A 24,895-nucleotide genomic window follows, 5' to 3' on the forward strand; every position below is an offset into this window, starting at 1 on the left:
TACGAAGAGGATGTTTAAATGGTTTACGTTTGCTGCATTTACAACTCGACCGCGTCTCTGTGAAGATCAGATTCAGAACACTGAAGTTTCTGATCATTAAATGTGGCGTTACATGTTCATTTAACCGGTTTATGACATCAAAACCCAGAAGACTGATTCACCCACGCTTCCCTACAGTATTTATTATCACTATCTATTTACTGATTTTTACTGGTATTGTTATTTTTTATTTTATTGTTGTGTGATTTGTCAATTAATAAAGATGTTTTTCCATTTATGAGTAAAATAAGGTATTTGGTGAGCTGGTGTACTTAAAAACTGCAATGCCATCCATAATATCAAGTTATTATGCAGTAAAAAAACTCAATGTGGGCTCATGTCTTACGCCTTCATGTTCCTGCAAAAGTGTGTTTATGAATGTATAGTTTCCACAGTTACTGCATAACTTCCATTAGTGCAACATACAAGCCTAATAAAGTATTTGTAGAAAATAGATTTATAATAAAGAGAACTTGGTTACACTTTATTTTAAGATGTCAAAATAAAAGTCACAGTATTAAAGTTAATTTATGAATTCATATGCAAATTTTTAAATAAATAATTTACTAAATTATGTCAGTCACTGAACATCATGCTGTATTTTTTTACAGCTCAATCTGCTTCGAAAACATAACCAGTAGAAGTAAATATTGACCAATCATACTATAAATAATGGCCAAATAAACGTTTTTCTTGAATCGCTCATCTTTGTGGGATACTTTTGTCAGAGACTCGAGAAACTGTGAACGAAACTCTTCCACAAACTGTGTAAATGCAGTGAAACTCAGTCAAAACATGCATAAAACACCTTTACCAACCAATTACACATGTTTTATTGAAAGTAAAATCTATTAAATACATTTAACAAATCATATAATTACCATTAGGCTAAATATCATGTTTCTGTATAATATGTGTTATTTAGTGCTTGTTTAAAAAAGAGCTTGTTTAACTGGACTAATAATATATTATTACCCCAAAAGCTTCGTTTTTATTATACAAATGTGCCATTTATTAAAATACAACTTGAAACTTGAAACTGCTGTTTCTGGTCTATAGGTGCTGTTGACAAGGGTACTCGATGTATTAGATGCATGATTGAATTGTGATATAAGATGCAGAATTTAGATTTTAACGTTTTTTTTTTTTTTTTTTTTGCATTCCTCTATTGGTTTCAGAGATCTCCGACCCCTAGTGGAGAGGACAAGGCCAGTCACGTGACATGAGGCTCCAATCCTCAGAATCAGGAAGTAACTTACTTTCAGTTTTGTTATTATCCTCCTCGGTCTCACCACTCGCTAAATGCTATACGTTATGAAGCTTTTACGCCTGATCAAAAGACTCATGCCGAAGTTTCACTATGTAAGTGTTCATATTTTTTAAACATATATCCAGTCTGTGTGTTTTTGTGTGATTAAACCAATAGTTGTGTTTCTGTTTGTGAAAAGCTAACCCTGCTAATGATGCTAATGATGCTAAGTCGACATGTTTATGATGAACGTACAGTGATTATCACCAAATCACATTCCCGTCTCTGTCTTCTCTTATAAAATAACCTTTGTCATAGTAAAATCTACATATCGTTCCCAACAAAAGAATTGTGTAGCGTTAAACATGTAGTAGTAGTAGTAGAAGAACTTTATTGTCCCCGTGGGGCAATTGGGTTTGCGGCGCAGTCGCAAGGCACTACATGACAAACATATGACACAAACAATACAATGCATTACAAAACACTAAAATACACTAAAATACACTAAACTAAAAAACACTATAATATACTATACACCCTTGGGTCTAACCATTCCAGCTGGACAGATAACTTATTTCAATTGATTTAAAGCCTTAATGGCTTGTGGTACAAAAGAAAATTTAGATCTGTTCTTGGTCATAAGAGGTGGGCAGAAACGACGCCTAGATGGTAGTAAATTAAAATGGGATGCTAATTGGTGTGTGTGATCGCATACAATGTTATTGGCTTTTTTCAACATTCTGTCCTTGTAAATGTGTTCGATGCTTGGTAATGTTATCCCAAGTAGCTTGCTAGCAGTAGTGACTGTTTTTCTAATTATGTTTTTCTGTGTTTGTGTGGCATTTCCAAACCAACAAATGATACAGCACGTTAAAACACTTTCAATAAAAGCAGTATAAAACATCTGAAGCATTTTGTTATTGACATTAAAAACAAACAGTTTCTTTAGGAAATACATTCTTTGCTGTGTCTTAGTGTGCAAAAGATCAGTCCAAGAGTCCCATTTAAGTTTGTTGTCCAGTACAATGCCAAGATATTTATAGTTTGTAACGACCTGAATGATCTCCCCATTGATGAAAGTATCGAATGTTTGCTGTGACTTTCTAAAATCTATGGACATTTCTTTGGTCTTATTGGTATTTAGAATTAAGTGTGACTTATTGCACCATTCTAAAAAAGAGTCTAAAACTGGCCCATGATCTACCTCCCCATCCTGTAGCAGACTCACAAGAGCTGTGTCATCTGCATATTTAATAAAATGCCTGTTTTGAAAAGTGCTAGTGCATGAATTTGTATATAAAATAAATAATAAAGGAGATAAAACACATCCTTGTGGAGAGCCTATGTATGTTATCTTCACATCAGACAGAAACGAACCCACTCTAACCCGCTGGACTCTACTGGTAAGGAAATCCATGATCCAATAAATAATACCCGTATTAAGAGAGAATTCACTGGCTAAAATTTCTGCAAGTATCTTAGGTTTCATGGTGTTAAAAGCAGATGAAAAATGTTTCGCCAACAGGCTGTCGATATTGTAAATGATAAGGTCATTTACCTTTACCACACCCAGTGGCGGATTTAGCAAATTGGGGGGCCCAAGGAGAAGGTTAAAATAACTCAGATTAAATATAATGCATTTTTATTATAATAACTTTATTTAATGATATAAGTCAAAATATACTAAATACGTTAATATAGTACACATATTTAGCAAAATACTCCCTATAGCTCTTTTTTCTAGCCAACAAACATGCTATAGCCTATATTATGGTCATTAATTGGTTTTCCTGAGGCAAGGCAAGGCAAGTTTATTTATATAGCACATTTCATACACAATGGCAATTCAAAGTGCTTTACATAGAAGAAGATAAAATAATAAAAAGAAATAAGAATAATTAAAACAGTTTAGAAAAATAAAATAAAATACAGTAGGCCTACAGTACAAACAGTCGGACGAACAGTGGCACAGTGCTCATTCAGTAAATGCAAAGCTAAACAGAAGTGTTTTGAGTCTGGATTTGAATGTGATTACTGTAGGGGCACATCTGATCTCCTCTGGAAGCTGGTTCCAGCTGCGGCTGGCATAATAGCTAAAAGCAGATTCACCATGCTTAGAGTGAACCCTTGGTATTTCTAGCTGATATGATCCTAGTGATCTGAGTGATCTGTTGGGTTTATATTCAGTGAGCATATCTGCAATGTATTGAGGCCCTAGGCCATTGAATGATTTATATACCAGTAATAATACTTTAAAATCAATCCTAAATCTAACTGGGAGCCAGTGTAAAGACCTGAGGACTGGTGTGATATGTTCATATTTTCTGGTTCTGCTCAGAATCCTGGCGGCAGCGTTCTGTATGAGCTGCAACTGTCTTATGGTCTTTTTGGGAAGGCCAGTGAGGAGTCCATTACAATAATCCACCCTGCTGGTGATGAAAGCATGAACAAGTTTCTCTAAGTCTTGTCTGGAAACAAAGCATTTAATTCTTGCAATATTTTTCAGACGATAGTATGCTGATTTAGTTATTGCTTTGACATGACTACTGAAACTAAGGTCTGACTCTAGTGTCACACCAAGATTCCTGACTTGATGTTTAGTTGTTTGACCCCTAGAGTGAAGGTATGCGTTCACCTTGAGAACTTCATCTTTGTTTCCAAAAGCAATGACTTCAGTTTTGTCTTTGTTTAACTGAAGAAAGTTTTGACACATCCAACTGTTGACTTCATCAATGCATTGGCACAGGGAGTCAATGGGGCTATAATCGTTGGGCGATAGGGCTAAGTAGAGCTGTGTGTCGTCTGCATAGCTGTGGTAAGCAATTTGGTTCTTTCTCATTATTTGGCTCAGTGGGAGCATATACAGGTTGAACAGGAGTGGTGCAAGAATTGAGGCTTGAGGGACTCCGCATGTCATGGATGTCCACTCAGACTTATGATCTCCTATACTCACATAATAACCTCTCCCATACCTCTAAGTATGACCTGAACCATTTTAGGACTATCCCAGAAAGCCCCACCCAGTTTTCCAGCCTGTCAATAAGTATGTTATGATCGACAGTGTCAAATGCAGCACTGAGGTCGAGTAGCACCAGCACCGATAATTTGCCTGAATCAGTATTTAAGTGAATATCGTTTATTATCTTTATGAGCGCTGTCTCTGTGCTGTGGTGCGGTCGGAAACCAGATTGAAAATTGTCAAAGTATCCATTCGAGCATAAGAATTTGTTCAGCTGATTGAAGACAACTTTCTCAATGATCTTGCCTATGAAAGGAAGATTTGAGATCGGCCTATACTTGCTTAATATGGTCTTATCCAGATTGCTCTTTTTCAGGAGGGGCTTGACAACTGCAGTTTTCAGGGAGTTTGGAAAACTCCCAGAGAGAAGTGAGGCATTTACCACTTCTAGAAGATCTGCATCTAAACTGTTTAACACACTTTTGAAAAATGATGTAGGAAGTGTGTTAAGAGCGCAGGTTGATGTTTTAAGGTGCTGTACGGTTTCTTCCAAAATTTTGCCATCAATTTCTTTGAAGTCAGACATAGTAACTACTTTCTCAGGTGGTTTGATCTGTCTGACCCCAGTGCAACTCAAGGATGTGCTGATCACCTTTCTGATATTATTGATTTTCTCAGAGAAGAAAGAAGCAAACTCACTGCACTTGTTGCCTGAGAGCATTTCATTGGGAATCTGGCTTGGGGGGTTTGTCAGTCTCTCTACAGTAGCAAAAAGAGTGCGTGTGTTGTTTAAATTACTGTTTATAATATTTGAGAAGAAAGTCTGTCTAGCTTTGCCTTGTTCCATATGGAAAGCATGAAGGCTGTCTTTGTAGATGTTATAATGGACTAAGTTTTGTCTTCCGCCACATGCGCTCTACTTTTCTGCATTGTCTTTTCATATTTTGCACTGCTGTTGAGTTTCTCCAAGGTGCTTTTTGTCTGCCACTCTTCTTCCTGACTTTCACAGGAGGGCAATTCCAGCGTTATGGACGTGACATTTGCAGTCAAAACTTGAAATATAAATTCTCAGAAAATGCATTTAATACCAATATATTGTAAACGTCTGTTTATATATCCATACTCCCTTAATAAAGGAGTCCAGACATTAGAAAAATATCAGTCTACGCATGCGTTTTATATTTAATATGAGGGAAATACACATCCGTTATGGACGTGACAAAAAAAATCTCTAACTTTTTGTTGCCAAAATATTTTTTAGTAATTCTGTGAATTACACTGCGCAAACCAAAAGTAATAGTACCCACCGAATGAAGAAGGGTTGGCTCTCCACAGAACATAAAATATTCATTTTATGTTATTTTTCGTTTTCGCATTTATGAGGAAAAAACAATGTTACGGACGTGACAGTTCTCCGTTACGGACGTGACCGCTCTGAAAGCGGCACTAAAACACTGCTTTAAAACGTTCACAGAGACCTCAAACAGGCATTTAAAACACCAAATATTAAGGATTGGCATTATAAGCAAAAATAATATTCGATGTTTGTTCGAAAATCGTACCTCTCCCCCAACATGCTCACCGGTAAGACGGCGTTCACTCAAATCCCGCTCCAACATTACATTTGAGTAGGCATTTAGTCTCATATTAATGTTTAGCCTAAATAAAATAACTGTATTTTTTTATTTCATATGTTGATTATATGAAAGGATAACAGCATGAGTAAGATCATAAGATGCGCAATATATCGGATACAGTATATCAGTGGGCAGACATGATTTTGACTAATTCTTTAGTTTTTTTTTTTTTTTTTGTAGAAAGAAAGCCTTTCTTTAATGTGAATTTCGTTTTGTATAAATTGTATCTTAATTTTAATCAATGTTTCATCAACCATTTGCCTGGATGGATTTAATAAATAAGAAGCAAATAGGCTATAGCAGACAATATAATCAGGACACGGAGGCGCCGTCGCGTGAAGTGGAGCGCGCCTCATAAATGAACCGAAACTCCGCTAATAAGGTAGGCTACTTGCCTCACATACCTGAGAAATATATCTATAGGACGTCTGAAATGTCTACTTTTAAACTACTTTTAAGTCGTGAGTCAAAATGATTGCAATATCACTATTATTTTGTCAGCTTGTTCGCGGGATTATGATGAATTCATGTTTTAACCAAGAGGGAAAAACGCAACATCCCGAAGGAAGTGTCCTATGGCTATAAGACACATGCTCTTCTTTAAGTTGTACTGTATCATATACTACCTTTCTGATATTCATATTTCGTCCTGTAACTGGCAGAGGAAGAGAAGATCCGTTCATGTGCGCATTATCCGCCGCGCACTGAGGCGCTATACAGAAATATACCACGCCGTATTAAAGAGCGGTCTCTATTGTTTACATTTTGTTATAAAATAGACTGAATTTGAAAGTTGAGACATTTTTTCATATTAAAACTAACAAAGCACAAATGTTATTGCGATTATTGGATATGCACTGAATATATGGTAAGCCTGAAACCGATCACAATTGCATATGATTTGATGTGAAGCATCCGTAACGGTCACGTCCGTAACGCATTATTATGGTTGTTCAGAGCAAAGTAGTGGAATGAAATGTCGATCCTAGTAAGCATAAACATAGTTTAGCTTTGCATATAAAGTTTCAAGTTATTTGCATTTATAATTGTTATATTATATAAACTTAATCTTTAAAACGTTACGGACGTGACAGAGCACTGAAGCGTCGAGACCTCTTTATTAAAGCCCTTATAAATTCAACAGGCAGTGCTGTTATGACCAAATTAGTATATTTATTTCTCAGGCATGCCTCCATCTTTCAGCAGAATGCTTTATGTTCAAATTAAGGTTTTAAAAGAGGGGTATTTGATACCTCTTTTGAAAGCATGAAATATGGCTGGTTGAAATTAAAATTTTAGCATTGTTGCTCACCTCATATGTGGTGGAAAAACAAGGCAATTTTCTTAAAATTTCTGAAACAGCACATTAATACAGTATATTACAGACCTAAATGGACAACTTAAAAGGGGTTTTGATCTTTAGGTAAAAACTTAATTTTTTCATGGTAAGGATGACCTTTGCTTGGAATTGCCCAGGAGCAATATCATCAATTACACTTTTAACTTTTGAGTTAAAAGAATCAAGGAGAAAATCAACAGAGTCAGCAGATATGCTTGGTGTTAAGGATATAGGCTAGCCTTCATAAATAGGACACCAGTGTTCTCATTTAAGCATCTCTTCTTGACAGACACAGATCTAGCTTCAGTGGCACGAGAGATCAATATATCAAAGAAAATACAGAAATGATCAGACAGTGCTACATCCTTAATAACAATCGATGAAATGTTTAGACCCTTACTGATAAGTAAATCTAGAGTGTGTCCACGATTGTGTGTGGGTCCATGTACATGCTGAGTCAGATCAAAAGTTTTTAAAACAGTTTTGATTTCTTTTGTACGGTGACGCATTGCTGCCACATACATATTATTTTTTCCCCTCAATTATGTTGTAATAACGAGATCTTATGTCGTTTTAACGACATCTTTTCTCGTAATAACGAGATCTTATGTCGTTAAAACGACATCTTTTCTCGTAATAACGAGATCTTATGTCGTTAAAACGACATCTTTTCTCGTAATAACGAGATCTTATGTCGTTAAAACGACATATTTTTCTCGTAATAACGAGATCTTATGTCGTTAAAACGACATCTTTTCTCGTAATAACGAGATCTTATGTCGTTAAAACGACATATTTTTCTCGTAATAACGAGATCTTATGTCGTTAAAACGACATATTTTTCTCGTAATAACGAGATGTTATGTCGTTAAAACGACATCTTTTTCTCGTAATAACGAGATCTTATGTCGTTAAAACGACATCTTTTTCTCGTAATAACGAGATCTTATGTCGTTAAAACGACTTCTTTTCTCGTAATAACGAGATCTTATGTCGTTAAAACGACATCTTTTTCTCGTAATAACGAGATGTTATGTCGTTAAAACGACATCTTTTTCTCGTAATAACGAGATCTTATGTCGTTAAAACGACATCTTTTTCTCGTAATAACGAGATCTTATGTCGTTAAAACAACATCTTTTTTTGCCCTTATAAGGACATGTGTAGTCATGGACAAAATATGCCTTTATCCACATAAAATTGACAGCCTATCGCGCCTTTATCACACGTTCAAAAAGCTTAAGCAAATATAGCAGCCCCCAATCATGCAAAATTAATCAATGAGGCCCTTTTTTGAAAATATATTTTATATAGGCTAGGCTTTTTTATATTTTATATTTTATATATACGTTTTTTTTAATATGATATATTATATAAGCCTAATAAGATTTATTTTTGTTAATATGCTATATCTTCATTACCTAGAGATATAATTAAACAAAAAGTAGTCAAAACACATCTAACAGAACATAGCCTAAGTTGTTTATTTTTTACAACATTGTGTTCTTATTTTGTTTAATTAACGAAATGTCAATCTTCGTCTTTATAACAGAAGATACAATACAATACAAAAATCTTCAAGATAACGGATTGTCACCTTATAAACAGTCATTTTTTAATGGAATAATACACCCTTATAATAAAGAAAAAGCTTCAGTGGTAAAGAATATGAACGCAATGCATTTAATTATACGTTAAGCGTTTTCCTTCCATAGAAGCCCTTTATTATAAAGAAAATAGGTGGCTCTTAACATGTCTTTCTATGGGAGGATGGCATTGCGGTGCACAGCAAATATTAATCAATGCAAATATTCAATGGTATTCAATGCAAAACAAAAATGAAAAATACAAGTAGCCAATAAAATAAACAAATTATTGTGGCATTAATTAGCCCATAAACAATATTTATTTTAAAGCCTAAACGAATTTGTTTAACCCTTGTGCATTGTTAGAATTTACATCCTTTCGTTATGTTTGTGGCTGAAAACAGCCACTACTTTAAACTGCTGTAAAAATGTATCAGATAAATATTTTTTTCAATTTTTTTTGCATTAATCTATTAATCAACCTCAGTCCTGCTCAAAAATATTAAATGTTTAAAAAAAATTCTGGATTTTAACTCTTTAATTGCCAAATTCGTAAATGATGTCACTGATTTGGGGGGAAAAAAAACACAAAATTACTCATTTTCAATATAAAATGTGATTGTGGACTGGATTTTTTTTTACCTTTTATCACAGTCTTGGACATGTCAAAGATTAGAAACAACATTGGTTTTGATGCATTGTTAGTTTTTGTGCAGCATCAGATTTTAACTTTTTCTCCCTCATTTACTGTTCGTGGCTGTTTTTGCCCCATTGACTTCCATTATAACCACATTTTTTGATTGCAAAGCCATGACACCATATAATCATGCATTTTTGATTGTTGGTGGTTTTCCCTGTTGGGAAGAGGTAAAATGTGTAATTTTTACTGTTGATAACCGGGTGGCACCATTAACCCTTTAGATAGGCCTGTGCCAAAAAAAGCTTAGTTTCTGGCTTTTACATGGAGTTATATGGAGTATAACAGCATAATAAAGTGTGTGTGTGTGTGTGTGTGTGTGTGTGTGTGTGTGTGTGTGTGTGTGTGTGTGTGTTGTGTGTGTGTGTGTGTGTGTGTGTGTGTGTGTGTGTGTGTGTGTGTGTGTGTGTGTGTGTGTGTGTGTGTGTGTGTGTGTGTGTGTGTGTGTGTGTGAACTCACCTTGATGCGTCTGAGAAAATCAAAATATGCACCTCAGCTCTCAGAACTGCATGGAGTAAACAAAAACAAAGTAAGTGTATTTATGCACCTGCTGACTTTTGATGGTGAGAAATGCAGACTAAACAAAAACAAAGCAAATGGATTTAAACGCGTGCATGCAAGCCTGCTGGTCATTTGATGGTGAGAAGAGCAGCAAGCAACATGAGAAAGGGCTTGACTTGTAGTGAAGTTTTAGAGATGATTATGCAGCCTGACCCCTCCAGCGAGCTGCAGGATGTATCGTCTTCTCCCTCTGACACCACAGACTCAGGAGAGTCAGATCCTGATTTGGATGTGGCACCCTCATCATCCACTCTAGCTTCCACTGAAGGCGAGGAGGATTCGGAGGATCCTGGACCTGGGTGGATTGGGAGAAACGGCGAAGTGTTGTTTTCCACTAACGCGGAGACAACTCTCTTTCTTCAGCCTGCCAGTGGCGTGACTCCAGGGCCGACGCACTATGCCATCACAAGGCATAGTCATACATGTTTGTATGACTGTACAAACATGTATGTGTTGACGCAAGTCATGCTGACAATGAGGTCAATCATCTCCTCCGTAAAAAACAGATTGAACACGGAATCCATGTTCTGGACCCTTGCGAAGGCATAGCGCGTCGGCCCTGGAGTCACGCCTCTGGCAGGCTGAAGAAAGGGAGTTGTCTCCGCGTTGGTGGAAAACCACACTTCGCCGTTTCTCCCAATCCACCCAGATCCAGGATCCTCCGAATCCTCCTCGCCTTCAGTGGAAGCTAGAGAGGATGATGAGGGTGCCACATCCAAATCAGGATCTGACTCTCCTGAGTCTGTGGTGTCAGAGGGAGAAGACGAAACATCCTGCAGCTCGCTGGAAGGGTCAGGCTGCATAATCATCTCTAAAACTTCACTACAAGTCAAGCCCTTTCTCATGTTGCTTGCTGCTCTTCTCACCATCAAATGACCAGCAGGCTTGCATGCACGCGTTTAAATCCACTTGCTTTGTTTTTGTTTAGTCTGCATTTCTCACCATCAAAAGGCAGCAGGTGCATAAATACACTTACTTTGTTTTTGTTTACTCCATGCAGTTCTGAGAGCTGAGGTGCATATTTTGATTTTCTCAGACGCATCAAGGTGAGTTCACACACACACACACACACACACACACACACACACACACACACACACACAAACACACACACACACACACACACACACACACACACACACACACACACACACACACACACACACACACACACACACACACACACACACACACACACACTTTATTATGCTGTTATACTCCATATAACTCCATGTAAAAGCCAGAAACTAAGCTTTTTTTGGCACAGGCCTATCTAAAGGGTTAATGGTGCCACCCGGTTATCAACAGTAAAAATTACAAATTTTACCTCTTCCCAACAGGGAAACCCACCAACAATCAAAAATGCATGATTATATGGTGTCATGGCTTTGCAATCAAAAAATGTGGTTATAATGGAAGTCAATGGGGCAAAAACAGCCACGAACAGTAAATGAGGGAGAAAAAGTTAAAATCTGATGCTGCACAAAAACTAACAATGCATCAAAACCAATGTTGTTTCTAATCTTTGACATGTCCAAGACTGTGATAAAAGGTAAAAAAAAATCCAGTCCACAATCACATTTTATATTGAAAATGAGTCATTTTGTGTGTGTTTTTTCCCCAAATCAGTGACATCATTTACAAATTTGGCAATTAAAGAGTTAAAATCCTGAATTTTTTTTAAACATTTAGTATTTTTGAGCAGGACTGAGGTTGATTAATAGATTTATGCAAAAAAAATTGAAAAAAATATTTATCTGATAAATTTTTACAGCAGTTTAAAGTAGTGGCTGTTTTCAGCCACAAACATAACGAAAGGGTAGTAAATTTGCCCACAGTGTACTGTTGAGTTTTTGAAAAATTTCAAAGCATTTTCCCAAAATATGTGTCAAAATAAGATTTGTCACCAAAAATCATTCCATTTGCTGAAACACAGAAAAAGTTATGGCCAAATTTAGACTCAAAAATACCCCATAGTGGATGAAAACATCCCCAACAGCACATAAGGGTTAAAGAAAAACACCAGCGTTGGGCGTTTATCTGTATAGGCTAAGTGTTTCAGCCGCCCTTTTCAAACTGCCGCAATAAAATGCAACAGAATTTGATTAGTTAAACATGAAGAGGATTATCCGTCTGGCATGGCCGCTCGCTCTAACGTTAACCTAGATAAATGTTTGCTATTATGAAGCGCATATCCGAGTGTTTGTGCAGAGTATGGAGCGCGCACTATGACATGGATGGACGCGCCGGTGCCATCACTCGCATTTTCCTATCAACAGTGGAAACAACTTAAAATACTCCATCATTTCTGGTTATACAGAAAATAATAATACATCAGTCGCAACTACTTTTATTTGTGTAAACTCACAACAACAAGAAAACGGTGTGCTTTTGTAAAATAAAATAAAACAAACAGGGCGCGCTTTCATGATCTCTGAATTGGAGCGCGCCTCAAAAATGAACTGAAAAACAGTGTATAGACAAGCCTCACAGACATGAGAAATATAACTATAACGAAAAAAAAAAAAAAAGTCCACCAACGAAAAACAAATCCAATCGAAAGCAAATACGGTACCATCTGATAATGTAATCCTGTCTGTATGAAAGGCGCATCTAGGCTACATTACAGCGGAGATGTATGGAGATACAGTGCAGGCAGCCTACACTGAAAAGTCTAGTTCATTAATAAACAATTAAAATGCTTCGTTATTTTTTTCAGATACATTTATTATATCATTAGCCTACTTTTGCCGGCGCTTTGCGGCAAGTTTAATGCTTGCGCTTGAGCGTGGAATATAGGCTATAGCCTACATGCACCCAGCATTGAATATAAACGTGCGATTAGTCCTAATTGCTTAAATGAATGACTACTAGAAAAATCCTTTAGTCTATGGCAACTCTAATCAATAGCCTACAGTTAATATTTGACATTATTTCATTAGTAATTAGTATCCAGCTCTTCACATTTAATTAGTTGAGCTAGCATAATTAATGAACTAATAAAATAATAAAAGAAAATTTTAATTAAGATACTAACCATATATTTCTATATAGCATTGCTTATTCCACCACACAAAGGACTGTTTATAAGGTGACATGTGAAGATTGTAGGCTGTATATTGAAGATTTTTGTATTTATTGTATCGTATCTTCTGTTATAAAGACGACATTTCGTTAATTAAACAAAATAAGAACACAATGTTGTAAAATTTTCTGTTTTGTGTTTTGACTACTTTTTTGTTAATTATATCTCTAGGTAATGAATGAAGATATAGCCTATTAACAAAAATAAATCTTATATATAATATATTATAAAAAAAAAACTATAGGCCTATTTAAAATATTTTCCAAAAAGGGCCTCATTGATTAATTTTGCATGATTGGGGGCTTCTATATTTGCTTAAGCTTTTTGAACGTGTGATAAAGGCGTGATAGGCTGTCAATTTTATGTGGATAAAGGCATATTTTGTACATGACTACACATGTCCTTATAAGGGCAAAAAAAGATGTTTTTTTAACGACATAACATCTCGTTATTACGAGAAAAAGATGTCATTTTAACGACATAAGATCTCGTTATTACGAGAAAAAGATGTCGTTAAAACGACATAAGATCTCGTTATTACGTCATAATTGATAGGAAAAAATAATATGTATGTGGCAGCAATGCGTCACCGTACTTTTGCCATATTGTTTTCTGCATTATCTATGTGAATGTTAAAATCTCCAGCAATGGCAAAACAGTCAAACTCTGAGGTAATTGTTGATAACAGTTCTGTAAAGTCCTCAGCAAAGGCTGGAGAGTATTTTGGAGGCCTGTAAATAATGATAAGTAAAATGCGTGGAGCACCTTTTAACACAATACCCAGATATTCGAAAGAAGGGTAATTCCCAAATGATATTTGCTTACATTGATAGATATCTTAAAAAAGAGCAGCTAGACCCCCACCTCTCTTAACAGCTCTGCAGACACTCATAAAAGTAAAGTTAGGAGGGGCTGTTTCATTGAAGATTGTTGCACTGCAGCTGTCTTCTAGCCAGGTTTCATTCAGAAGCATAAAATCCAGGTTGTTTGTGGTTAAGTCGTTAACTAGAAGTGATTTATTTTTAAGTGAACGAATGTTTAAAAGTGCTAACTTAACAGACTTGCTTTTCCCCACAGCAATATTAGTTTGACGTGTAATAGGCACCAGATTAGTTAGGTTTGCTGTACGGCTATTGAAGGCCTTAGACTTTCTATCTTGTAATAGAACAGCAATAGAGAAAGATACAGGCACACTGGGTTCCCGTTTGTTCTGTAAACATTTGAGAAAGTTACTGTTATCAAAATGGGGACCCGACACATATCTGAGGTAAATGCATTTACCTGAGGTAATTGTTATGTGACATAATTGTTCTCCAGCTGTTTTATTGACCCCTTTCCATGGTTGAAAAACACTGATTGATCTATATTATGTATGAGGAATATACATTTCGGTAAGTTGTACTGTATCTTTCAATATTGTTCATTCGTGTTTCTTTACTATTAGCTAGTAGAGATGATCGGTTCACGTGCCACTAGGAATCTGTCACGTCACGTATTTATAGTAAGTGAGTGAGAGAGGGGGTAACGGTATTGATCCACTTGTCCGTGCGACACTTCTGTCGCGTCGCACTCCACTATAGTCCTCTGGGTGACCTCAAGTGACTTTGACACGTATGGAAGTAAAATAATGTCAAATGTTTTTGAAATAAAAAAGCCTGTTGAATTGCACTACTTGAAAAAAATATGCATTGCATTAACCATGCTTGCGTTTTAATGCATTGTATTTTTAGGGCTAGCATTTTTATGGGCTGAAATTCAACATGGTTGAATATTTAAGCTGTGAATATTTTCATTATTAAAAATTCAATAATCCATATTTATGGAGCTTATAATATGACAAAATGATTTGAATTGTGTAAATTTGAATTTGACAAAATGATTTGAATTTGAATTGTGTAAATTTGAATTATTTGCAAGTGTAAAAATAGTTCTGAATTTGATTTTTTTTAAACGAATATTGAACATTTGAAATTTAACAAATTGAAATGTTTTTATAGCTGAATTTTATAGACATGTATTTTTAAACAGCTAGTTTTTTTGTTCTGAATTCTTATACTGCAAATATTCAGTTAAAAAAAATACAGATTCAAGTTTTCAAGATGAAGAAATTCGTAACTTCTAATTCAGTTTTCTAAAATTCAATCTCAAAAATTCTAACTCAAAAATTCAGATCTTACAGAAAGTAGGTCACAGGTCATCCACAGGGAAGAGTAAAGGATCTCAGATAAGTCGAACAGAGCATTTTGGCTGCACTGCAGTAGCTTTCTGCCGCAAACGCAGTGATGGTTCAAGAGAATCCATGTATCTTTCGTTCAGTCGTTTTTTTATTTAATATTAAGAGTAGAAAAATGAGAAAACAGCTTGAGTATTAGATTTCTAATATTCTAGTAATAATAGTCCGCTGCAGCAGTTGCATGGACAGGGTTCTCAAGTCTCACGCATTGGCCGTGAGACACACGCAATTCAACCAGTTCACACACTCACACGCCACACCGTGTATTTCTCACGCTGAAAAGGCAATGCCAACCAAGTTGTCCTGCAAGCTTTATATATAACGTTGTATACGAGGCGCAGGCACACAAAGTGAAGTTTCCTGCCGCCAGCACGTATCTCGGTCAGATTGCGTTTGTTACTAGTCAACATAGATGCGCAAACACACGGAAGTTGACGGAACATTCTCGGCCACCGTACGTTCGTTACTAGGTAACCAACAACATCGCGCGAACACACGTCGTGATGGAGAAGGTAAGTTGGAAGAAAGCTCGTCTAACATTTTTAGGCTAGAACATTTAATATATAGCCCATCGTATACATTATTAATGATGCAGTCAAAAACTCTACAACTACTTTGCAACCAGGCCAGAAGCTTTGGAGCAATTTGTTATATTTTTGTAATTTTTGAAATTTTTAAATATAACATTAAAGAGTATATTTGATGTGATGAATTGCTCTGTCATTTATCAGATTTACCAACTGTTATAATTTCAATTTGTGCTGGTTAATTATGAACAATGGGTAAAATTGGGGGGCGGGGGCGGGGCTCCATTAGGGCTCCTACCCTAACCGCAAGTGATCTCACTCCAAGCTTTTGCTAAAACTTGAGAACCCTGTGCATGGAGCTTACAAAACTTAACGCGTAGGCTATTGCAACTATAGGCTACATTTAATTTTCTCATCAAACAACTAGACTAACGAATGGCTCGGCACAACAGAAGAGCCTAAGGGCTTTTTCTCTGTGTAGACCAGCAGTTGGTCTGAATTTGCTATAACCTATAGCCTATTTTCCAGACTGTATAGGCTAAGTCACGTTTTATCATGAAACACGCTGTGATTTATTCCAAAGTGACTCAGGAATATATAATGCATTTAAAGGGATAGTTCACCCAAAAATGAAAATTCTGTCAGTAATTACTCACCCTCATGTTGTTCCAATCGCGTAAGACCTTCATTCATCTTCGGAACACAAATTAAGATATTTTTGATGAAATCTGAATGCTGGATCACTTCTCCATAGGCTGCTAGGTGGCCCAAACTTGCTGGCCCAGAAAAGTTATTAAAGAGATCGTTAATATAGTCCAAGTGACTCCAGTGGCTCAATCTTAAGTATATCAAGCGACGAGAATACTTTTTGTGCGCAAAAACAAACAAAAATAACGACTTTATTCCACTTTTCATTTCCTTCTCTCTGGGCCTCGTAGTGTTTTTGCGCTGCGCGTCTGTGTTGCACGTCATCACGCATCACACACATGACCAGCGTCGGCCAATAGTGAGCCTACGTGGTGACATGTAACACAGACGCGCTGCGCAAAAACACTACGTGAACTAACTTCTCGTCGCTTGATATACTTAAGATTGAGCCACTGGAGTCACTTGGACTATATTAACGATCTCTTTAATAACTTTTCTGGGCCAGCAAGTTTGGGCCACCTAGCAGCCTATGGAGGAGTGAAACAAGGCTCAGATTTCATCAAAAATATCTTAATTTGTGTTCCGAAGATGAACGAAGGTCTTACGCTGTTGGAACAACATGAGGGTGAGTAATTACTGACAGAACTTTCATTTTTGGGTGAACTAACCCTTTAACGTTAAATAATCGAAATGTTGACTTTCAAAAGTAGGCGCGCCAAGAAGGCTATTCGCTGTATTTTGGATCATTTTTGGTGAGCGCCAAGATCTAAAGAGACCGAGACGCGCTAAAGCAGCGCATCATGTTGTTTTATTTATTTTTCAATGGCATGGTATTTTGTAGTCATTTTGAATGTACACAAATAAAAATATACATTTTTCTGTTTCGAATGATGTCATATTATCTGTATGAGTATTAAGTTATTTCCCAGCAGTGGAACAAATCCAAGTGATGTCGCAGGCGCATCGCGCTCTCACACAACATAGGAGATCAGTTCTGGCGTTGCTTCATATCGCAGACTGCTCATTATCAAAATGAAACACAGTCACCCAAACATATAAAAAGTTATTCTGCCTAATTTAATTGGTCTGTTGTACAATATAAAGGGCAAGCTGTGCCGCACAGTCCTACCTGTTATACCAAACATTTCCCTTGCTGTGAAGACGCTGATTTAGCCTATATATTGGGACTCGAATGAAATATGACGCCTTCTTTATATTAATAGTTAGCATCCACATGTTACATTGCAAATATGAAAACTTTTGACTGAATGAGAGATGCGCGACTGTTTCAATTTAAATAAATTTGTTTAGGCTTGGCGTTTAAAGTAGGCTAAATGTTGTTTGTAGCCTAATAAAGGGCACAATATAGGCTATTTTTATAGGCTATGTAGCCTTTATATTATTTTATTATACATGGCTACTTATTTTTCATTCTTGTTGTTTTCTGCATTCATTTAAGGATTTGTCATACAGTAAGGGAAAGTAAAATAGGCTACACATAGCCTACGTGTTAATAGTGTTTATCATGTAAATGTTGTATTTTATTTACAGGTCTTTTACACTAGTATTGCTGAATAGGCTAATATTAAAATGCGTTTTTTATGACGATTTGACGCGCGCGCGGTTCTCTCTCAACATGATCCGGTGTGACTTGCACTCATGTGCATGCGACTTATTTTCTGGCAAATACGGTCAGTTAAAAAATGTTGCTGTATTATTACAAAATGCATAGAGTGAAGACCATTTGGGCAAAAAACAAACATATTGTTCATTACCCCCACCCACATTTGGGCTTAATTACTGTTATTATTAGGGGGTCCTTGGAAATGTATTTAGGTGTAGACAAAATCCTACGAGTCCGCACTTTCGTGACGTAACGCCGCTTTGACTGTCGGGAAGAAGTCTGCTGTGGAGCCCGCATCGTGTAAAAGTGTGCATCGAGGGCGCATATCGACCGCAAAGGGGGCGCTCACGAGCACTCTTCTGAGGCCTAAAATGTCATTTTTTCACAAGTCACAACACGTTAATAATCCACAAGAAACTGATTAATGTAAACTGTAGCTGACTGCCATTAAACTCTGCGGGCACTGACAACACACGATAGGCTGAGGTGTGTCACGTGATCCAAGTTAGCCGTTACGCTTTCTCCAACGGTTAGAGATTCAGACCCTCTCATCTCCATAATATGAATGTGTTTGTGGTTATGATTATTAGCCTGTATCTGTGACATAAACCAGCTCTTCTGTTTCTCATCAGGTTCAGAAGGTTGAATCTCCTGCTGCTGCTGTTTAGCTTTATCATATATAGCGGTCAGTATCATATTTGTTTATACATTATAACAATGTTTGATTTTCAGGTCCGGGTTGATCTAGTCAATTGTTTCTATTTGCACCAAGTGACTTTGCTTGACATTTGTGGATTAATGATGGACATTTCTCAGTATACTACAGGGCCGTTGAATGCTTGAATCCGATTGACAAACGTTCTAAGGTGTGCAATTATTTTCAGGGAAACGCACAGCTAAAGTAGTTCCAGCAGGTCTTGACCGCATTACAGTTCCATATCACTTCGCATAGTTAACTGTGATAACGTAAAATAGGATACAATTCATAACAAGAAAAAAAATTACAGACAATTTTGATTTTCCAGAAGTAAATTTTAATATTTATGGTGAACATGAACATTTTAACAACTGGGCGACGGCAGTATTGGATAACCCAGACGAAAAAACAAATAAATGGAAGAGGATATCAAAAGCAGCAGGCAACAACAAAACACATAAAACAATCAGCGAAGAACAGACAGACTCGAGGGCGAAAAACATGAAGAAAACACACAAAAAAAAAACAGCTTGGGCTGTCAATGTGTTTAACGACTGACTTAAGGCCAAAAATACGTCTATGGACAAAGTAGAGAGAGACGGGGCAGACGCTTTAAATACCCAGCTGCGGGCTTTCTATGCCACTGTCCGAAACGCATCAGGCACAGAGTATTCAGTGTCAAGTTATCTCTGGACTGAACCGCTATATATCCAAATACAACATCATTGGGCTGTCAGAATTCAAATCATCCAATGACGTTATTCAAGGCCGTCCTCAAAAAGTTTTGCAAGGCTGGGAAAGACTCCAGTTCTCATCATCCTCCCATCTGTCACCAGACACAGCAGCCGGGCTGGTTCACAAGGTCTGGTTTGACATTCAGCTGAACCTGGCATGGAGGAGGCGTGAAGGAAATCGAGAATTAAGAAAGCATTCATTCGTCATTAAAAAGGACAAAATGATGATGAATATATTTGCTTGTCTTATAATGCAGAAACAAAAAAACACAAAAGCCCACCGATCCCAACAAAGACGGCTACTGAGGATTCATGTTTGCCAATCCAGGGGACCCCCTTTGCCCGGTTAAAGTTTCAGAAAGTACATCGCCAAATGCCCACCTGATGCCACATCCTTCTATCTTCATCCGCTGAAAGATTCACAGGTGAAGCTTGACAGGAGAGATTGCTGGTATTCCCACGAACCGCAGTCGGGTTATCCAAAAGAAACACCAACCATTGATTAAGAAGCACTGCAGTTCAAAAGCTGTCAGAAGCTGGCCTGGAGAGCAGGCAGATCATGTCTGTCACACAAGTGTGAAACAAGCCTGAGAAGCTCCTGGGCACCTTCCACTACAGGAAGAAAGAAATGGAGTTTGATCCTCTCAGGAAAATCAAGCCAAGGATCACCAGGGGAATAAAACCCTCTGCTAACATGCAGCCCCGTGCGCTTGATCTGCCATTTTCGATGTCTAACTTCACAATCAATGGAAATGTGCAGTTTAATTTGAATAAATAAAGTATATAGTCCTATCTATAATCAATAGAAAATTGAACTGAATGTACATAAATAGATAGTCCTGCAGCACAGGTTTTCGTTACAGCCTACTGTCAATAATAGAAAATAAAATTAACGAATGAATTAAAACAAATAAATTAATAAATAAATTAAATAATATTGATGCACAAGCTTTTCTGTCTCATCTGTCTCTCTAATAACTGCACTAATAACTGCACTGGTCTGCTATCAGTGGCTCAAACCTCTGTCACTAACTCTTAAATGACGTTTTGGAATCAGCAACGGAGGCATGGGATTAGATGCGTAAGAAATTAGTCCTACATACAAGAGCGTTCTAATGACAAAAAAATGACAAACGTCTTGAAATACATAATCTGAACAATGTTTCGAGGTGTGGTAACTGTAGTATAAGCGGAATAATTGACGACAGGCTGTTGAATTATTAGAAAAATATTGCACACCCGAGGTGTAACTCCGCTTCGCGTCATGACCGCATTACCACCTCGGGTGTGCATTATTTTTCTAATAATTCAACGGCCTGTCGTCAATTATTCCTTACGTATATTATACATGTATGCTTGTATGTTTATGTTCAGTTATTTCACTTTAATGGCAATGAAAATGACCTATTAATTGTCATTAAAGTGACATTACTGAACCTATATATATGAGCTTGATAAAAATGATCATTCTAGAAGAATATTTCAGATGGCACCTAGATAGAGGCTTTTGCATCTGAAGTATATGTGTGTGTGTTTGTAGGCTATATATATATATAAAATTTTTATATATAAATATATTTACTAAAATAATAATATTTCATGATGGCATTGATTATGGAGAATAGAGAGAAACAATACATGTATTTTTCAGTATTGATACTTTGTATTGAATGAATTTTATTCTGTCTGTGCGCAGGAACCCCCCCTGTAGGAAACACCCCTCAATCTGTGACGGGGAAAACAGGAGGAAGCGTCACCCTGACATGTGGATCTGAGGCCGGAAAGATTACTGTTGTTGAATTAAACAGTTTGTCAGAACTCATCCTTGTCTGTGAGAATGAAGAATGTAAGAGTGAAAATGACAGAGTGTTTAAAACAGGATCATGTGACATCATCATCAAGGACCTGAGATTCAGTGACGCGGGGAAATATTTTCTGAATGTTTATTACACTAATGATCAGACAGAAGTGAAGCCACAAACACTGGAGTATCATCTTCATATTCATGGTAAAGTCAAACTGATCAAACATCATCATGTGCTTTCAGGATTTCCTGATTATGTTAAAGGACAATTTAGTTTAATATTAATTAAATAGTTAATATTTTAATTGATATTAGTTAATATCAATTAAAAGTTTAATGCGTTTTATGAAGGATTGTTCCAGTGCACCTATGCAACCATTGTGGAGGTGGGGTGGGGTGGGGGGGGGGGGCTACCACAGAAACCGAATATTCTCGGGACAGCAGCATGTGTCCAAATTTCAATCTTAACCGTTCCATTTCATCAGAAACGATCTGAAAACAGGGCTTTAAGTGTAAAATACCGAACTTGTCCTTTAACAGTTTAATTTACTAACAGTTTAACAGTTTAAAGTTGAACTATTGTGTGATCAGCAAAACATTAAATGTAACAATTATTCATTATTCAGATTAGATGATTTCATTATAGGCTTTTCAGTGGCTGGTTTTTAAATTATTACATTTGGTTCCTTTAATCCTAAATATGTTTTTAATGTCTTGATTGACACCATTATAATAATGATGAATGTGTGTGTTCCTCCTCAGATGAGATCTCTGTGAAGAAAGGAGAGGAACTAAAGTTGGATGTTCTGTTGATCAACGCTTATAAAGTGGAGCATCAGAACAGAATCAGCTCAGAGTGGAAGGAGGTCTGGAGGAGAGGTCACGGGGTCAACAGTGATCGACTGACTGATCATGATGGAAATCTGATCATTAATGAGTTTACAGTCACTGACACTGGAACATACAGAGTTCTGGACTCAAAAGGAGAAATCTGGATCACAGTCTCAGTCACAGGTGAGAGAACATCAGTGGATGAGGAGAGATATTTGAGCTGATTTTTAATCAAGATTTGAACAGAAAATTGATGCTAAACTGTGTGTGAGTAACCTTTCAATCTCCTCTACAGAATCTAGATCAGGATCAAAGGAAAATCTGGGAACAGAGGATAACAAACATATAGAACAACATAGTAAGTAAAACAGGAGAAATCATTGAGAGAAAAAGAAAAAAGAAACAACATTTTTAAAAACTGTGTTCTCGTCCCTCCTTTCTGCTGTAGAGCCTTGGATTATTGTGTCTGTGTGTGGAGCTCTGCTGGTTCTGGCTGGGATTATATTTGCTGTCTACAAGATATACCAACGTCTGCACAGAAACACTGATCTTGATCACTACCAGGATGTCCCAATGCAAGACACTGTACAGTAATCCAGAACATCTAGTGATGACACTGGTTAGGATCAACAGATCTACAGAGGATTCTCTCAGCACTGAACACCTGCAGCTGGAGGAGTGCAGTATTAGTATTGGTGGTGTTTGAGGAGATCCCCCCCTTCTGTGTAAAGCGATGTGAGTGCAGAGAAAAGCTCTATATAAATGCATCAAATTATTATTTATCATCTACAATAATATCAGAATTGTTGTTTTATTGATGTGGAATCTGACATTATTGAGTCACTCAAATTGCAAATTGTTTGATTTTCCTGTAATGTGTTTCTGTCTGTCTGACTCTCTGTACAAAAGGAAAAGTGTGCCAAAGTTGAGTCTGTGTTCATGCCGAGGTGTTTTTCCCATATTAATAATCTTTAGAGAGATTTCTCCTCGCCGCTGTTGCCTTTAACTGATCTCTACAGGAGATTATAAGGGGCTTCTCTTTGTAAACTGAATTGAATCCTCTCTTGCTCTGAATGATCCGGCATCAAGATAAACTTCTCTCCTTTTATCACTGATGTTCACTTCTTCAAAATGTCAGTGTAAGCTTCATGTCTGACGTTACATTAGTGATGGACTTCCTCCTTTAGTTTTTAAAGACAACAGAAACACATGCGGACTGTTCTGAGAGTTTAACCAGAACACTTGAACATTACATGTGTTACTGAGATCTGTGTAAAGTCATATTCACTCTTTAACTCATGTTGTGACATGTAAAGCAGGAAGAAACATGATTTATAACTGAATAATTAAATGTATCATGATGTGCATGATATTAAAAACAATGCTGGGAAATCAGGAGGATTTTAATACATCTCTGCACATAGTGGTTTGATGCAATGCATCTTAGTGGGAATGAACTGCTGTAGTAAAAGACAGTGTATGCACATATGCATAAATTGTAAAATATTGTTTTTAAATATGTATGTTCAATATGGCCTTTGAAGGAGCCTTAGCTTCTCCTTAAGTGTCTTCATCATCATCTATAGACTTTTTCCTTTCCACTGTTGTTTTTGTCTGCATAATAGGGGATCTGCATGTAGTATTGTGAAAATTAAACCACTTTTGTAAGAAACTTTTTTGTTTGTGTATTTTTTTTTTTTTGTATGTATTTTTGTATTAATAAAATATTTTGGCTATTTTTTACTATGTTCAGAAAATAATGTTTTTTTAGATTAGATTAGATTAGATTCGATCAACCTTTATTTGTCTCACAAGCAGTGTTTGGAATAACGCCGTTTAAAAGAACGGCGTTAGTAACGACGTTATTTTTTTAGTAACGGGGTAATCTAACTAATTACCCGTCGTTACAACGCCGTTAACATTACTGGACGTTAAATGCGGTGCGTTACTATGCATTGATTGAATAAACTCTATTAGACATTCTCTGATAAACTGTGTAATCCGAACGCACCCCTCCCTGCAATAGAATCTGTCTGCACCCCGCAAGACTTCAAGTTACGCCACTTCAAGTTATGCCCCTTCAAGTTACGTCACGTCACTTCAAGTTACGCCCACTTCCGCGATATGACGAGATGACATCAAGTCAAGTCAAGTCAAGTCATCTTCATTTATATTTTGACATCAAATGACCGCGAGATTGATTAAAGTATGCGATTAGTTCTGTATGCTTTTTAATCGATCTCGCACAAGTTTAACTGAACATATTCAAATAAACTAAACTGACTCTTACCTGTTCATTAACATAAACCTTTGAGATGACATCTTCAAAATGCCTGTTTTTGTCTGTATTCAGTAAAGCAAGTTTGAATATGCATTAATGCCAAGGTATTGATAATGTATTGCTAGAAAACATATTGCAATGTATTGTTTTTTTCTAATTGTCCCACCTCAACTACTGTGGAGCAAGTACTAATATAGCTATTCTTTTGAAATTGTGCTTTGTCTAAACAATTTTTTTTTAATAAATATTGTTAAACATCTTTTCATGTTTTAAATAAATAATTTTAAACATCTGTTCATGTCATATTGCCTGATGTGCTGACAAATGAATTTTTGACAACACTAATAAACCGCTAAATGCACT

General features: G+C 36.7%; 2 protein-coding genes across 2 annotated transcripts in view; both read left to right on the top strand.

Moving 5' to 3' along the window:
* LOC308697126 (uncharacterized protein) overlaps positions 1-24,895 on the top strand; it is an 874,503-nt gene that overhangs the window by 805,749 nt on the left and 43,859 nt on the right. The gene's annotated exons all lie outside the window — the stretch shown is intronic.
* On the top strand, positions 1,236-24,824 carry LOC308697162 (uncharacterized protein). Its single transcript, XM_081376302.1, has 6 exons — positions 1,236-1,401; positions 18,818-18,870; positions 21,313-21,624; positions 22,183-22,434; positions 22,547-22,609; positions 22,700-24,824. Coding segments are annotated over exons 1-6 (828 nt in total). The 5' UTR covers positions 1,236-1,399; the 3' UTR covers positions 22,846-24,824.

This window comes from Scardinius erythrophthalmus (genome assembly GCF_964197995.2).
Source record: "Scardinius erythrophthalmus genome assembly, chromosome: 10".
In the NCBI taxonomy this organism is placed as follows: domain Eukaryota; kingdom Metazoa; phylum Chordata; class Actinopteri; order Cypriniformes; family Leuciscidae; genus Scardinius; species Scardinius erythrophthalmus.

What these genes read in the sequence shown, in the direction of transcription:
- LOC308697162 (XM_081376302.1), top strand. An exon ending in GATCACAGTCTCAGTCACAG is followed by an intron (nt 22,435 to 22,546) that starts GTGAGAGAACAT and finishes TCTCCTCTACAG; the next exon opens with AATCTAGATCAGGATCAAAG. An exon ending in CAAACATATAGAACAACATA is followed by an intron (nt 22,610 to 22,699) that starts GTAAGTAAAACA and finishes TTTCTGCTGTAG; the next exon opens with AGCCTTGGATTATTGTGTCT.